This window comes from Oncorhynchus nerka, linkage group LG13, assembly GCF_034236695.1.
Source record: "Oncorhynchus nerka isolate Pitt River linkage group LG13, Oner_Uvic_2.0, whole genome shotgun sequence".
NCBI classification, from domain to species: Eukaryota; Metazoa; Chordata; class Actinopteri; order Salmoniformes; family Salmonidae; genus Oncorhynchus; species Oncorhynchus nerka.
In genome coordinates, this window is record NC_088408.1 from 72,923,241 (window position 1) to 72,941,303 (window position 18,063).

General features: G+C 41.8%; 2 protein-coding genes across 3 annotated transcripts; one reads left to right on the forward strand and one right to left on the reverse strand.

Moving 5' to 3' along the window:
- The first annotated feature begins 5,740 nt into the window (after positions 1–5,740).
- Positions 5,741–9,296, forward strand: LOC115140061 (transmembrane emp24 domain-containing protein 2-like). 2 transcript variants are annotated; one of them, XM_029678111.2, is made up of 5 exons: positions 5,741–6,148; positions 6,620–6,812; positions 7,153–7,173; positions 7,952–8,059; positions 8,262–9,296. In XM_029678111.2, exons 1-5 carry the CDS (start codon positions 5,969–5,971, stop codon positions 8,384–8,386), a joined length of 627 nt encoding a protein of 208 aa, XP_029533971.1. In that variant the 5' UTR covers positions 5,741–5,968; the 3' UTR covers positions 8,387–9,296. The 2 variants fall into 2 exon arrangements, with proteins under 2 accessions (XP_029533971.1, XP_029533973.1); XM_029678113.2 differs by lacking the exon at positions 7,153–7,173 and having other exon boundaries at positions 5,746–6,148.
- Positions 9,297–9,449: 153 nt separating this feature from the next.
- On the reverse strand, positions 9,450–14,850 carry LOC115140060 (translation initiation factor eIF2B subunit alpha-like). The gene is made up of 10 exons (XM_029678110.2): positions 14,620–14,850; positions 14,450–14,515; positions 14,125–14,226; positions 13,787–13,923; positions 13,478–13,594; positions 13,251–13,363; positions 13,076–13,144; positions 10,015–10,090; positions 9,793–9,918; positions 9,450–9,704 (listed from the first exon to the last, which is right to left on the reverse strand). The coding sequence occupies exons 2-10, from the start codon at positions 14,460–14,462 to the stop codon at positions 9,549–9,551; spliced, it is 909 nt and encodes a 302-aa protein (XP_029533970.1). The 5' UTR covers positions 14,463–14,515; positions 14,620–14,850; the 3' UTR covers positions 9,450–9,548.
- Positions 14,851–18,063: the final 3,213 nt, after the last annotated feature.

Here is an 18,063-nt window from a genome sequence, read left to right on the forward strand (position 1 = left end):
ACATAAAAAAATTGTATTATTACAAAGAGTGGGAAATTAAATGAGCGGTTCTTGCAAGCACCAGATGATTTTCAGAGCTAAAACAATAGAACATGCATAGTCTATTATTGTTATTTGGCAAGGTCTCGCTTCGGAGAAGCGGGTGTAGGACGTGGCTTAATTTTCCATTAGGAAAACCCCATGGGTCTCAGGACTCTTGTAATCAATGTAATTGTTGCTGGCCCCTCCTTTGCCATTAGGACTTGTGGCAACGGACATCACCTTGTATTCCTGGCAGCACATTGAAACCCGTGTACAGAGAGTATATTCAACAAAATAATTTTAAAAGAGATTGAAAATCCTTCATATAAACCGACAAGGTAAGTAACCAATTTAAGCAGTTTATAAATATTGAAACGTTGTAACGTTATAGGCCCTATGCCCAGTGAGTAGGTTACGTATCCACCATGCGCTTACATTTTAAGAGCTTTCAGATACTCGAAAAATAGCATGAAATCATATAACATCAACAGTAACAGTAGGCTATAGTTAAACAATTTTATTCATTTTTACTGCAGGTTATCAAAGCGAAAGATATCTTTGGAGTTGCGAAAGTGGGGCATGGCTGTTTTTGTGCAACTAATGTGAAATATTTCGTCTGGAGAAATATATTTTATTGATACTATTTTGTTATAGGCTATTATATTATTTAGCTTGAAGGTACACAAGGTACATGTCAATATGTATATGATAGATATATGTAAGGGAATTTACTTCCTTTACATACTTTAAAATAAATACATTTGAACATAATTTCTGTCGATAAAGTTGCTTACCTGTCTTGAGTGTGTGGACCAGCACTTCAATGTTTACAAACAACAGCTTCTTCCTAATCTCGTTATTGGTTCTAGTTCTCGGGTGTTGAAGCTAAATATAAAAATATTTCTTATCTCTACAAATAATTATTAGGGCTTTTGATAAGAAAGTGACAGCTATATTAGGCATTTCTAATTATTATGTCTTCAAATATCAATAGGTATATTTCAATAGTTTAATTACCAAATACGATTTACAGACTAGCCTAGATATGCTTGTAACTGTGTCAGAAGTAAATGTTTGACCATTTGCTTAGCGCGAGATCAATGCCAAAAGCATTTGGAGCAATTGACATTAATTATTCATAAACTACAATTATAGGTCGCAATGCCTTTAACTAATGCACTCTTCAGCTGTAAATATATGTTGCTGATATACAGTGCATTCGGAAAGTATTCAGACCCCTTGGCTTTTTCCACATTTTGTTATGTTACAGCCTTATTCTAAAATGGATTAAATTAAATAAAAATCCTCATCAATCTAAAGGATGGTCTGATGGTCTCATTCTCTCATTCTCTGGTCTGATGAAAACAAAATGGAACTCTTTGGCCTGAATGCCAAGCGTCAAGTATGGAGGAAACCTGGCACCATCCCTACGGTGAAACATGGTGGTGGCAGCATCATGCTGTGGGTATGTTTTTCAGCAACAGGGACTGGGAGACTAGTCAGGATCGAGGGAAAGATGAACGGAGCAAAGTACAGAGAGATCTTTGATGAAAACCTGCTCCAGAGCGCTCAGGACCTCAGACTGGGGCGAAGGTTCACCTTTCAACAGAACAACGACCCGAAGCACACAGCCAAGACAACGCAGAAGTGGCTTCGGGACATGTCTCTGAATGTCCTTGAGTGGCCCAGCCAGAGCCCGGACCGAACATCTCTGGAGAGACCTGAAAATAGCTGTGCAACGACACTCCCCATCCAACCGGACAGAGCTTGAGAGGATCTAGAGAGAAGAATAGGAGAAACTCCCCAAATATAGGTGTGCCAAGCTTGTAGCGTCATAACCAAGAAGACTCAAGGCTGTAATCGCTGCCAAAGGTGCTTCAACAAAGCACTGAGTAAAGGGTCTGAATACTTATGTAAATGTGATATTTCCATTTTTTTTGTATACATTTGCTAAACAAAATCTAAAAACCTGTTTTTGCTTTGTCAGTATGGGGTATTGTGTGTAGATTGATGAGGAGGGGGAAACAATTTAATACATTTTATAATAAGGCTGTAACGTATCAATAGGTGGATTAAGTCAAGGGGTCTGAATATTTTCCGAATGCACTGTAGGCTCTAATGTATATATACTCAATTGGGGGGGACACATTAAAATCCTTCATCTTTTCAGGGCCTGTGATTGCAGAGCAGACAGATCCTGCAAACTACACCACTCATTGGGAGATGGAATACCGTTATGAGATGGAGCCCTTGTCTATCCGATTTCTTCGGACCTTCAAAGAACTTCTGAAATTTGTTCTCTTCAGTTACACAGTTCTGTTAGGTGCTTTGCTCTTAGCAGGCTGGACAACATATTTCATGGTTGCAAAATAAAAAGGGGAACTTTATGAGTTGCTTTATTAGGCTATAGAATGGCTATTATAAAATAATGTGTGTACTTTTGTTGTTGAAATAGCCACACTGTACAGTGAATGTGTCCAACATGACCTGGGACAAATATGTTACCAAATAATAAAGCTATAACGGCATGTTCCCAGATTGTAGCAGAACGTATGTTGTGTGATATTGTGTAGAACATTTGTTTATCTATTATTTTTCTGTTATTTTAGTTTCCCCTGTAGAATGAAGAAAGTCCCCATCACAGTTAATCATTGCACTGGTCCTTTTTAGCTTTGGTCATGATCATGTTGTAAGCTTATTTATTTGCCATGTTTCTAAGAGGATGGATTTATGTGCAAATTCAAAGTACTCAACATTAAACATTCTAAATAGATGCACAGTGTTGGAATCGTATCTATGGATGGAAGTCATTTGCAAAGTTCTCTCCAAGTGAATCAGATGCGGGGCCACAAATGTCCCTGAATCCTGACCCAAAGTACTCCAAATTAGGCCTATGTAGTGACCGGGAAATAAGTCTGCACCACAGTAACCTATATACTGTATAAAGCCATTTATGGCCCAGAAAAAGGGCAATTAGGTTATTTGAAAACATATAGGTCCATTATAAGTTTCTACATGCATACTTGAATCTAGTTTTAGAAGTTCAAGAGTGGCCTGGAGTGTCTGTTTATTTTTTACTTAAATCTCCCCGGGCTGGTTTGAATGGGCTTGGGATGTAAATTGCCCACCCATGAACTACACCACCTTTGCTGGAATTGGGTCTATAAACATACCATTTTAAAGTTTAGGGAAAGGGGAATGGGATTAAGAACAATACCAAAAGAATGCCATGGTGGGCTTCATGCAGCACAGCCACAGACCCACATCAGGGTGCTTGTAGTTGGATGAATGTTCTAACAGCACACAGACATGAAACTGAAACAGAAACAATGACCCCTGGGGAAGGAACCAAAGGGAATGACAAATATAGGGAAGGTAATCAGGGAAGTGATCCAGGTGTCCAGGTGAGTCTGATGATGCGCAGATGTGCGTAACGATGGTGACAGGTGTGCGCCATAACGAGCAGCCTGGTGACCTAGAGGCCGGAGAGGGAGCACACGTGACAACAGTGGCGATTTTAGCATGTAAATCTTAGTGGGGCAACAAACAAAAAAATGTCTGATGCATGCCAGCAAAGCCACTACACAACACTAAACAATACATTAATTGCACTATACCACTGCTACACCTAGCTATCAGCAGAGCCTTGTCTGTCAGCGAAACAGCTCATTCAGCCTCATTTAAAGGAAGCGAAGGTAACCTGCCTAAATGATTACCACCCCGTAGCACTCATGTCAGAAGTCATGAAGTGCTTTGAAAGGCTGGTCATAGCTCACAACAGCATCCTCCTGGATACCCTAGACCCACTCCAATTCGTATACCGCCCCAACAGATCCACAGATGGCGCAATCTCAATCGCACTCCACACTGCCCTTTCCCACCTGGACAAAATTATCACCTATGTGAGAATGCTGTTCATTGACTACAGCTCAGTGTTCATCACCATAGTGCCCACGAAGCTCATCACTGAGCTAAGGACCCTGGGTCTAAACACCTCCCTCTGCAACCGGATCCTGGACATCCTGACGGGCCGCCCCCAGGTGGTAAGGGTAGGCAACAACACATCTGCCATGCTGATCCTCAACCCTGGGGCCCCTCAGGGGTGTGTACTTAGTCCCCTTCTATACTCTCTGTTCACCCACGACTGTGTGGTCAAACATGTCTCCAACACCATCATTAAGTTTGCTGACGACACAACAGTGGTAGGCCTGATCACCGACAACGATGAGACAGCCTATAGGGAGGAGGTCAGAGAACTGTCAGTGTGGTGCCAGGACAACAACCTCTCCCTCAATGTGATCAAGACAAAGGAGATTATTGTGGACTACAGGAATAGGTGGGCCTACCAGGCCCCCATTCTCATCGACGGGCTGTAGTGAAGCTGGTCGAGAGCTTCAAGTCCCTTGGTGTCCACATGACTATCATGGTCCAAACACACCAAGACAGTCGTGAAGAGGGCATGACAAAACCTTTTCCCCCTCAGGAGACTGAAAAGATTTGGCATGGGTCCTCAGATCCTCAAAAGGTTTTACAGCTGCACCATCGAGAACATCCTGACGGGTTGCATCACTGCCTGGTATGGCAACTGCTCGGCCTCATACCGCAAGGCACTACAGAGGGTAGTGCGTACGGTCCAGTACGGGACCTCTTTACTAGGCAGTGTCAGAGGAAGGGCCTAAGAATTGTCAAAGACTCCAGCCACCCTAGTCATTGTTCTCTCTGCTACCGCACGGCAAGCGGTAGCGGAGCACCAAGTCTATGTCCAAGAGGCTCCTAAATAGCTTCTACCCCCAAGCCATAAGACTCTGAACAGCTAATCAAATTGCTACCCAGACTATGACAGAATTTAGAACATGGGCCGTTCTTACAGTGTTTCTCCCTGTACACCAAGTCAGAACCATAGGATTAATAAAGGGGGCATATAAGCAGACAATAAAAGCTCTTACATTATTCAATGATTACATTTCTCAAAAAAGTTAAAGGCTACATGTGCACCACCAAGTCAGGACAGTAGGCAAAATTAAGAGGTGAAAATATACCAAATTATTAGGGTGAGGTACATGGGCTACAAAGAGCTTACTACACAACATACACTTAGTATTAGCTACAGTATACATATCTCCCTGGCAGTGGAGACCCGTCATTCAGGGCAGGTGAATGGACCAAATTATTAGTGTGAGGCAGATGGGCATTTTATCTATAGCAGCACTCAAGGGGCTTGAATTGTCAAGCTCTACCCTTAGACTTGGCGGTGACGTAGTGTCCCCATGAGTGACAGAACACTGAGTCAATCACGGCGCAACGCTCTGTATTTTCTGCTGGCTTGCCCCACCACCAGAGAAAGCACTGAGCTAGGCTGAAACACCTGCATTTTGGAGCTGCCTTACTCAAGAAAACAAAAATGAGACCATGTTTGTATACGGTTTTATTAACTCAATGATATATACTTACTTTTGTTTACATTGTTTGCAAACTGATATGTGACACGTATTAATGCCAAAATAACATGCAAAACAGGCAAGTCCCCCCCAAAAAGACAAAAAAATATATAATAAGAGCCCCACCTGCACTGAATGACGGGTCGCCACTGACTCATTAGTCCAAAACAGTTGCATTACTAAAACGAGTTTCTATTGGCCAAATTCAGGTAGGTCCCGCCCCATTTCGTTCTGTTTGCTTCCGTTTAAGAAACGTTTTGCAACCGAATCACCCTAATGAATACACCCAGGTCTTGGACCAGGGGCCTGAGGTCAATTTGAGTGGGCACAATCGATTGGCTTTTTGAACCTCGGCGCGGCTGGTTTTCCCGTTTTTACGTGGCAGCATTTGCGAGGAAGTTGCGTCCCCCTTCTACTGCTGGCTCCTCCTCCGCAAGTCGGCGGCTGAGCGTTTTGTTCGCTAATCAATTTTTCACATAGCTAGACAGTAGCGAAAAACAACAGTAATCATGTTTACTCTCTCGGAGTGTATGGTCATTTTATCTATGTTATCCGCCACAGCGTCAGGTTACTTCGTAAGCATCGACGCTCATGCAGAAGAGTGCTTCTTTGAACGAGTCAACTCTGGTACCAAGATGGGCCTCATGTTTGAGGTGGCCGAAGGAGGTTTCCTGGACATCGATGTGGAGGTAAAGTCTGAGTTGTGAAAGGTGCCCTCTTTCTTAATCTTATTGTGGGGAAAGCCCCCCCCCCCCCCCCCCACACACACGTTAGCTAGCTTTGGCAAATCATGGGCCTAACTAGCTAAACATTAACAATGTAGTTAAGTAGCTAGTTAACGTCGTTCTCCTAGATAGCTATGCTTCCAAACGTCCCTCTCATTGTGCCATATGGCTAGCGAGCAAGCTTTATACCTAGCTACGTTCGTTAGCTCAACTCTCTTGGTTGACTGACAGTGCGAGATTATCATCTAAGAAAAAATATCAGGAGCCAAGGGATGATTTCATGTTAGGGCTATTGATCATATCTGAGTTTGTACTGATGGTGTTGTGGCGCATTTATTATATCAAATGCTGTTTAGTCAACATGGGTAACTAGCTACCTTTATGCCTAATGTTTAATAGATTGTCAATGACTATGTAGGTATTTTTCATTTGCAGATCACTGGTCCAGATGGGAAGCAGATTTACAAAGGAGACCGAGAATCCAGTGGGAAGTACTCGGTGGCTGCCCATATGGATGGCACATACAAGTTTTGCTTCAGCAATAAGATGTCCACCATGACACCCAAGATCGTCATGTTCACCATTGACATTGGAGAGGCCCCCAAGGGAGACGGCATGGAGACAGAAGGTAAACTGGGGTGAAGAGGCAGCAATGGGCATCAGGGTTCAATGCTGAACTTTTTTACAAGGAGCAAGTGTGCACCTAATAAAAATATTTCAGGTAATAAAGCAAGAATGTTTATTTTTTCTAGGCACACTGGTGCTCCTAAATTAAAATTCCAGATTGCACAGCAAAATATTTAGGCACACATTCAAGTAAAATGGTTGCACTGTAGAGCTCTGGTCACACTGACTGATTGCGAATATAATCTCACCATATATTTGTAGGTTCTCTGGAAGACTTTCCTTCATATTCCTTCTTCCTTCATATTCATCCTTTTCTCATTCTGCTCTCCACCCTCCATCAGGTGGTGGAGACACCTGGGACGGTAGGTTAACACTATTGCATGAGGTCAGAGATGGTCATTCTTCAATGCCCTTGGAGAAAATTGACTCTTCTCTGTGGTGTTGCTTACCCCAAGTACTGAATTACAAAATTAACAGAGTGAATTTAAATAATACAATTTTCATAGTCTTATTAATTGCCTGGGTTGTGCTGTTTTCTTTTGCTTTATGGACACTCATTTGCTGCCTGGCAATGACTTGAGATGGATTTAGGAATTTATACCCCCCTCCGCTTCTGCCATATGGGCATTCAGGAAACAAATTGGGTCAATTACTTTTGCCCTCAGTTTTTCAAAAGTGTTGGTTGGTCAGTTTCAATTATACATCTTGTATCAAATCAGTACACTTGTGTCCAGTCAATGCAGCAGTTTGCACAGCACAACCAGCTCAAATGGTGCCTTTAGTTTTATGTTAATCCAAGTTTGCTGTGTTACAGCAGATGTTATTTAATGTTAGACCCACTAAAAACAGCTTGAATGACTTCAATGTATTTGTAAGGTTCATGTAAATATATTAAGTTTTTGCACAATGGGTACACCCAAGCTTTGGTAGAGATATGGAGACCAGTTTACTGGACAAACATTTCCCGCACAACCTTTTATTGCGTACGTCATTACATCACTTTGAACAGCATCTACAATAAACCTAACCTTGATGTGAGTTGTACCTGATTTGCTTGGATGTGCCTGTACTTGTTGGGGTTTCTTTAACTCTGCAAAATGTTGTATACTGTACTAGTTAATTTTCCATACTTGTTCACAGCCCACCAGAACAAGCTGGAAGAGATGATTAATGAGCTAGCAGTTGCCATGACCGCAGTAAAACACGAGCAGGAATACATGGAGGTCCGAGAGAGGATACACAGAGCAAGTAAGACCACGTCTGTGCTGCTATTTCAATAACAACCATGTATAGTGTGCTATTTCCATAGAAAATGAATAACATACGGACCTAACCTCTTATCTCAAACTGCATAGCATTTGTCAAGAACACCCAATTTTGACAGCTTAGTGAAAACACTTCAGTGGCAGTAGTGGTTTAATGTACTGTCCTGTGTTTTCCTCCCCTCCAGTTAATGACAACACAAACAGCCGAGTGGTGCTTTGGTCCTTCTTTGAAGCTCTTGTGCTGGTAGCCATGACCCTTGGACAGATCTACTACCTGAAGAGATTTTTCGAAGTGCGGAGAGTTGTGTAAAACATTTTATTTTTCCCAAAGTATTTACCATTCACTTGAGCTATTAGCCACACCATACTTCAAAATTGGAAATCAAACAATCTGAAAAGACTTTTGTCCAATCTCCTGTTTTTCTGTTTGTGTACTTCAGGCCATGTTACATATGCATGTTTTTCCACTTGTGGAAAACTGTCTTCGCATTGACTCCTTAGACTTTGACATCAATAGCACTGAAGAGGGTATTATTAATTTTTGATCAAGGAAGGTTTGAGTATTTGTACATTCAAAGCCACCGCCCCAAAATGCTGGATGTCATTTTCTCATCTTATAGTTGTGGATAGAATGAGTAGGTGGTGGAAACATTTTTGCTTTTACATAGTCGTACCATCATCCAGAGCGACAGTGAGTGCATACATTTTTTTATACTGGTCTGCAATGGGAATCAAACCCGCAACCCTGCTGTTGCAAGCGCCATGCTCTACCAACTGAGCCACACTGGACACATTCCAAGCCCAGTGTTGTATTTGATCTGTAATTCTTTCCAAATGTGTTTTAGACAACTGTTCAGCTTTTTTTAGGGAGTTCTTGATAAACATACTTTTTAACACTTCCTGTGCCAATTAGTCACAGTATGCACATTTTAATGGTAAAAATACAAAGTAATGGCATATACTTTGTAGTAATGATTCTACCTTTTGGGGCAAGGGCAGTACAAAACACCTTGGTATGGGATCTGAGCTGTTGCCAGTTTAAGTAGTCACTTGAGCATTTCTATTTATCAAATGAGGACAATTTCCTACAGACTTCTTAGTTTATTATTTTGGGTACAGAGGGTGAATAACTAATATGAGCCAACACACCTGAGAGAGCTCAGACAAACTATGGATGACCCAAGTCCTGTTCATAATAAAAAGTCCCCTTTTCCTTTTGAGATTTTGATTACTTCTAATTTGCAATAAGTTACTCACACAGTACGCCGCTATGATTGCTGGTTTTTAAAATCTGGTATGGGTCAGAAGAACCTTTCAAACTCCAGTAAAACAAGTAGGGGGTAAATAGTCACAACAGAAGTGTTTAAGGCAGATTCCATGGGGGATTGACATTTTTAATGAAATGCGTATTGAACGGTGACTTGTTGAAATGGATGCACTTGATGGGGTTGTGTCAGTACTGTAGTGGTGGTTTACAAGTACAGCTTAATAAGTTCATCACTGACTGCTGAAGGAGTGAGGACCCCCAAGTCTGTGAAAAGAAGTGTAATCAGCGATGGTGGTGTGTAGTCAATCATGGGGTGTTCTTCTGCTAGGTCTTCCACTGCCTTTAGTGTGTCTGCTTTATACTGAGAGAGCAAAGTGAGACCACTAGTTAGGACATCAAATAACTACAGAAATATCACTGGCCAATTGAACATATCTTGGTGCTATTACCTTAAATCGTTCTGGGACATCTTGCTGATTTAGAGGGTAGAGTCGGACGAATTTGAAGCTTTCTGCCACAACGTAGAAAGGCTTGTTGTGAGCCTTTGAGCACACAGCCAGTTGATAGGTGCCAATCTGTCATGTGAATTGCATGCAGAATAAAGGGTAATGTCATCCAAGGACATCAACATAAGACTGCCTGAATGGTGTGTTACCCAATTCATAATATACCTTGTTGATAATACCACCACTTTCCACCACTCCCTCTGCACCCACAATCACCAGGTCCACCTTTTCCATGATATACCTTTAACAAAAAACAGTACTGTAATAAAATACAGATTTCACTGACTGCTTTGCTAATTTAGGCTACCTGTACAAATCCAAAAGGTGGGTATAGGTAAAACAGGGTATTTACAGTACCTTCAGAAAGTATTCATACCCCTTGATTTTTTCCACATTGTGTTACAGCCTGAATTCAAAATAGATTCTCACCCATTCCCTCACACAATGACAAAGTCAAAACATGTTTTTAGAAATGTCTGTAAAAGTATTGAATATGAAACAAATATTTCATATACTGAAAAATATTAATGCAACAATTTCAAAGATTATACTGATTTACAATTCATAGAAGGAAATCAGTCATTTGAAATAAATAAATTAGGCCTTAATCTATGGATTTCACAGATATGCTGGGCAGTGGTGCAGCCATGGGTGGGCCCACCCCCACCCACTGGGGAGCCAGGCCCAGCCAATTAGTTTTCCCCCCACAAAAGGGCTTTATTACCGACAGAAATACTCCTCAGCACTTTTGTTCAGTGTACATAAGCAATGTTCCCTCACTTTTTTCAGCACTGAGCAAATTTCAGGTCTGCTGAGCGCAAACTTTAACTTTGAAAATGCTTTGCAACTTCTAGCATGCGTTTACTGTGAACACTGAGGCTGAACCTGCTTTAAGTTACAGTTAAGTCGCCAAGTAGGCTACTGTGGCTATTAGATCATAATGTAGGCCTACCATCAAACACAATGGAAAATGCATCCCATAACAATTTAACATGGAAATAGCTGTTCCATCATTCAGCTTACAGTAGCAGCCAATGTTGGCCTACATTCCATGATAAAAAAAACAAAAAAAACATGCATCTGTTTAACCACTTGTCTTTCAGACAAGGAGGTGACTGAAAGAAAGTTGATGCAAGAAACCATTTTACAAAATAAAATGCATTATTATTCCCCTACCATTAGAGAATCAGACAAATGCTACCCTCTGCCTATTGGCTACTTAGCTTATTCAAGCATGTCTCAAAACACAAAACTGGCCATTTTACTTTTTAGCTTTTCAAAGATGTCTAGAGATGTGCATGTTTTGTGCTCTTGTAGGAAGCAATCACTCCCCTATTGCTGACTACAAATGATCTATAACTGGGCTAATAACTCACTCACTAGCAAAGGATATTAACAAAATGTGCACACGTGGCTACATTCAAAACAAGCGCATCTACAACCGCTCATGCTGTAAACCGTCCAGTTCAAAGTAAATGGCACAGATCCATATATGGCAATGGTATTTTTGCATATAGGCTTAGTGCAGCTCTGATTGGTTATGCCGCACCGGTCTGTGTATATAGTACGGGCTGAGTCGTGTATGTCAATGCAATAGAATCCTATTCCGATGCATTCTGCCTACAACAAAATCTCTTGCATAGTTAGTTTTGTTTCAGTATGTTGCATTGAAAGTGGCTAATTGGGTCGATTCGATCCCAATTGCCACAGTAAAGGGAAACATTGAGTGTTAACTAACAGGGGAAAAAGTTGAGTTCAATTTCGTGCTTCTCTCCATGGGCTGATATTTCTTCTGCAGGGCTGTCCCAGGGTGGAGCTGCGCAGCAGTCTCGGGGTCTACTGCGTACGCACCTTAGATGGTACATAGATATTCACACCTGAGTCAATACTTTGTAGATGCATCTTTTGCAGCGATTACAGCTTTGCGTCATCTTGGGTATGTCTATCAGCTTTGCACATCTGGATTTGGGCATTTTCTCAAGCTCTGTTAAGTTAGATAGGGAGTGGTCCGGGCTTTGGCTGGGCCACTCAAGGACTTTCACATTCTTGTTCTGAAGCCATTCCAGCGTTGCTTTGGCCGTAAGCTTGGGATCATTGTTCTGTCAGAGGCCGTTTGTACGCTGATGCAGGTTCTCATCAAGGAAGTATTTGGCTCCATTAATTTTTCCCTCTTTCCTTACCAGTCTCTGCCGCTGAAAAGCATCCACATAGCATGTTGCTGCCGCCACAATGCTTCACAGTAGGGATGCTGTTAACCAGGCACAGCTTATCACCCATCTTTCTCCAGACGTAGCGCTTCTGCATTCAGGCCAAAAAAGTAATATTTTTAGTCTCATCACACCACAGAATCATTTGCCTTATGATCTCAGTCTTTCACATGCCTTTTTGTAAACTCCAGGCATGCTATCACGTGCCTTTTTCTCAGGAGTGGCTTCCGCCTGGCCACTCTCCAATAAAGCCCAGATTGGTAAAGTACTGTAGAGACTTGTCCTTCTGGCAGGTTCTCTGATCTCAGCCAAGGACTCTGTAGTTCTGTCAGAGTAGTCATTGGGTTCTTGGTCACCTCCCTGACCAAGGTCCTTCTTACCCGGTTTGGTCGGACGGCCAGCTCTGGGTAGTTCCATATTTGTTTTTCAATTTCCAAATTATGGAGACCACTGTGCTCTTGGAAACCTTTAACACTATATACATTTTAATACCCTTCCCCAGATAGAATTGTGATGAGGCATATGTCTCGGAGATCTACGGACAGTTCCTTGGACTTCATGGTCTAGTTTCTGCTTTGACATGCACTGTCAACTGTGGGACATTATATAGACAGATGTGTTTCTCTCTAAAACATGTCCAAATAATTTAATTGGCCACAGGTGTATTCCAATCAAGTTGTAGTGACATTACAAGGATGATCAAAGGCAATTGGATACACCCAAGCTCAATTTGGAGTGTGAATATTTATGTAAATTAGATATCTGTATTTACATTTTCAATAAATTAGCAAACATTTCTATAAACATGTTTTCACTATCATTATCGGGTATTGTGTGTAGATGGGTGAGAAACTATTTCAATGTAATTAATTTTGAATTCAGGCTGTAACAACAAAATGTGGAATAAGTCAAGGGGTATGACTTCTTTCTGAAGGCACTGTATGGGTTTTCGAAGAAACATGGTGTGATTGAGCTGGGCTTTCATTTCATGTATCAACTGAAATGGTTTAGATATTTACCCCACTGCAGCATCAAGAACCACTGTGACCGGAATGTTTAGATTCTGTAATTTGTCAGCCATTTGTCGTCTGGAAAGAGAAAAGAGTACACTTGTGAATAGTCTTTCAAGTTCCTCTTTAGGGCTTGCTTACTTAGTTTGACAGACATATGCATGTGTTTGTGTTGACCACACACCCTGCAGAGTCTGGTTGTGACTCAGTGACATAGACCGTGAAGCGTTTCTTGTCAGCTGCTGCACTCTCCAGTACCTTAAGAACCACCCGGGAGGAGGAGTGTGTCAGTATTTTCTGTGAATGACAATAAAGAACAGTGTTTGTTAGAGGCAGAATCACCATGAGTGTCCCAGTGGAGCGGGTTTTGGAATAATCATTAAAATAAAAAAATTCAACAGAAATACTTACAGCACCATCCTTGATAAAGGTATGGCAGAGTTTTGCTACTTTACTCCTAGAAAGGGAGATTTTCTTAAGAAAGAGCTCTCCTCTCTCCACCATCACTTTCTTGCATTGAGAGAGATCCTGTTTGGGGGACAAAGAAAACACTTAATATTTCTAAAAATGGCATCTTAAATCATGATGGTATGCTGAACAACTCAAGCTACTCTCACGTATTGAATACATGTTATATCACTTTAAAGTGGGCTCGGAGTGTTTAAGAGTAGCCTCAGCGTTACAGTGAGGAGGATAGGTGAGGGCCCTCTCTCTACTCACAGGGTGCTCCAGCGATGTGAGGCTGATGAAGCGGAGGAACAGTTCGCCACCAGACGAGACAGCCACAGAGGAGTCAGCCTCCTCCAGACGCCTGATGGTCTGGGTCAGGTTCTCTCTCAAGCCCAGGATGGTCTCACCTGCTCAGGGACATAAAGCATAAGCCAATCAATACCACAACTTGTCTGTTTGCTAAAATTTGTAAATCTAGTGCCAACTTTTTCAGCAATGATGAAAATATTTTGACTTCAGTAATCATCAGACAAAAAGCCTTCTGATTCACTAGATATCAGTATAACAAGTGGAGAGTAGAAAAGTTAAAAAATAAAATAAAATCTGACTTTGGTCTCTTTTGAGGAACTCCAGGAGAGTGCGGATAGCTGCCACAGCAGAGGGAACCTCAGGGTCCTGTCTCACTTGTGTCCTGAAGTACTCCACCAGCTCTGAAAGGAAATGGCCATGGACAGGTCAAAGTTAAATGGAAACACATTATACTTGATTACACTCTCACTAAAAACCTTATCCTTTATTTAGCGTTGTATGGATAGTGTTGTGCATGTATGGAAACAACCCCCATGAAAGCAACTATAAGATCATGCAGAAATATATGGCCATATGGGACTAGCATGTCTACTCATCAAGTTCATCAATGAGACTTCAACTCACCATCTTTGTCCATCCTGTCAAACAAGTCGACACCTCAACAAAAGCAGGAAGCAGGCCAGATGACACCTTTGAACAGATTAAACTTTATAGGCAGCTAACCTAGTAAATGCCAGAAGGATTATTGTTGACAAATAACGTAGCTACGCTAGCTAACTACCATGTAACGTTACCTTGCTCGAGCTGATGAAACAGCACGTTTTTCCTCCTGACGCGGATGACGCTATTTCAAGAGTTGCTTCTTATGTTTTGGACTGAGAACAGACAGTCATTGATTTGTGTAAAATCAAATATTTGTATTCGCTAATTCTGTCACTCTTACAGCTACATATTTTTAGGTAAACGTTTGCTAATTTTTGGCATGGTGTAGCTAATGTCGCAATTTGATGACGTGTAACTCAGTTATCGTTGGTCAAATTCGTTTCACATGGCCCGGAGTGTTGTCATTTTAGACCATTCCATTGGTGATTAAGATAAATCCATTCACCAGGTGCACCTGGCCATGCAACATTGTATTGTTATTTTTTGTGCAGGGCTTTAGTTTTGGCACGCTAGAATGTAATTTAACTAGCTAGCTGTTTGTGTTAGGGGTGGCTTCGGAAATGTGGAGAGATTAAATTTAATAAAGCATAATTTCAAACAATAATTCAGATTTTTAAACATTGGGAGTGTACCATTTATCTAGTGAAAACAATTGCTTACAATCTTGCATTGAATGAGTTTTATGTAGGAATTAAATGGCTACTATAGCTGGCTAGCTATAATTTAGCTAGCTAACGTTACCTAGCAATCAGTAACGTTGGTCTACTACAGTTTATCACTGATATGACATGAATGCACGATGAATAGGCATAACAGTTAATTATTGTCATAACAACAATAGCCACCTGTTTTGGCTGATAAGCTAACTTCTGTGGTTTTCTGCAGAGGATGATGTCAGTCTTCTGGTCATTGTTGTGGATGCAAATCTCATATGGTGGGGCCAGCAAGCTAATAGAGAACCCCAGATATTTAACTAGTATTATTCTCTGTGCAAATATCTACAGAGCTAGCCTCCACTTCAAAGAGCCAGTTAGACTGAAATTTGCTTGATTGTCTTTCTCCTTCCCTTAGTGCACCCTGTCCAAGTGTCTGGATGCTGTCATGGTGATGAGTAACGCCCTCCTAGTCATGACTAGGACCAACAAGCTGGCTATAATTGCCAGCCATTGTCAGGAAAGATAATCAACCTTGTCACTTGTTAGTAAATACACAGAAAATGTCTAAATGATGGTTTCCATCCAGTGATAGTATGTTCCAATCTAATAACAAATATCTCTTCCTCGTCATATGCTGCAGTCATTTTCTGTATCCCTGTGAACTTTAGAAGTCTGGAGATGGTAATGGGGACGTCAATGCATCAACAAATGGGGATGGCAAGTATGAGCTCTTGTCAGTTGCCAATGACCTCATGTTAAGAAGTAAGTGCAGCATAATCTTCCTTAGTTTGATTAATCAGGCTGTAATAAACAATGAATTGGTATATACAGCCAGACACTAATGGCTTCAAAATCATGTAAATGTTCCTTACAAGCCTGAATGTTGAATAAAATTGCATTGAAACATACTCTACTGGTTGTCTGTACGGTTTGTACATCAGCTGCAGGGCCATCACTGAAGAAATGAAGATGTTGCACAGCAGGGTACTGGTGTTTTATTTATTTATTTCACCTTTATTTAACCAGGTAGGCTAGTTGAGAACAAGTTCTCATTTGTAACTGCGACCTGGCCAAGATAAAGTGTAGCAATTCGACACATACAACAACACAGAGTTACACATGGAATAAACAAAACATACAGTCAATAATACAGTAGAACAAAAGAAAGCAAAAAGTCTATATACAGTGAATGCAAATGAGGTAAGTTAAGGAAATAAATAGGCCATGGTGGCGAAGTAATTACAATATAGCAATTAAACACTGGAATGGTAGATCGGCAGAAGGTGAATGTGCAGGTAGAGATACTGGGGTGCAAAGGAGCAAAATAAATAAATACCAGTATGGGGATGAGGTAGGTAGATAGATGGGCTGTTTACAGATGGACTATGTACAGGTGCAGTGATCTGTAAGCTGCTCTGACAGCTGGTGCTTAAAGCTAGTGAGGGAGATGTGAGTCTCCAGTTTCAGAGATTTTTGCAATTTGTTCCAGTCATGGGCAGCAGAGAACTGGAAGGAAAGATGACCAAAGGAGGAATTGGCTTTGGGAGTGACCAGTGAGATATACCTGCTGGGGCGTGTACTACGAGTGGGTGCTGCTATGGTGACCAGTGAGCTGAGATAAGGTGGGGCTTTACCTAGCAGAGACTTGTAGATAACCTGTAGCCAGTGGGTTTGGCGACGAGTATGAAGCGATGGCCAACCAACGAGAGCGTACAGGTCGCAATGGTGGGTAGTGTATGGGGCTTTGGTGACAAAACGGATGGCACTGTGATAGACTGCATCCAGTTTGTTGAGTAGAGTGTTGGAGGCTATTTTATAGATGACATCACCGAAGTCGAGGATCGGTAGGATGGTCAGTTTTACGAGGGTATGTTTGGCAGCATGGGTGAAGGATGCTTTGTTGCGATATAGGAAGCCGATTCTAGATTTAATTTTGGATTGGAGATGCTTAATGTGAGTCTGGAAGGAGAGTTTACAGTCTAACCAGACACCCAGGTATTTGTAGTTGTCCACGTATTCAAAGTCAGAGCCGTCCAGAGTAGTGATGCTGGACAGGCGAGCAGGTGCGGGCAGCGATCGACTGAAAAGCATGCATTTAGTTTTACTTGCATTTAAGAGCAGTTGGAGGCCATGGAAGGAGAGTTGTATGGCATTGAAGCTCGTCTGGAGGTTAGTTAACACAGTGTCCAAGGAGGGGCCAGAAGTATACAGAATGGTGCTGTCTGCGTAGAGGTGGATCAGAGAATCACCAGCAGCAAGAGCAACATCATTGATGTATACAGAAAAGAGAGTCGGCCCGAGAATTGAACCCTGTGGCACACCCATAGAGACTGTCAGAGGTCCAGACAACAGGCCCTCCGATTTGACACACTGAACTCTATCAGAGAAGTAGTTGGTAAACCAGGCGAGGCAATCATTTGAGAAACCAAGGCTGTCGAGTCTGTCAATAAGAATGTTGTGATTGACAGAGTCGAAAGCCTTGGCCAGGTCGATGAATACGGCTGCACAGTAATGTCTCTTATCGATGGCGGTTATGATGTCGTTTAGAACCTTGAGCGTGGCTGAGGTGCACCCAGCTCTGAAACCAGATTGCATAGCGGAGAAGGTATGGTGGGATTCGAAATGGTCAGTAATCTGTCATTTATGTCCAGGATGGGGTCCATGTGAGCCCATATGGCTGCTGATCATGCCTTCTGCTGGGTGAGATGGTGCAGAAGGAGATGGGGGGCTCCTCTGCCACACCGAGGACACCAGTGTGGAACATTACTTGCTTGTGTGACTCCCCCCCCCCGAACTGACTGGTTCTCTGAAGCATACTTGTAAGTGTAGATAGAATCTGTAGAGTCTTTGCTTTTCAGCAGCACCTCATTTCGCCATATCTATCAAAAGGAAAGCCATATTATGTGATTACAATATTGA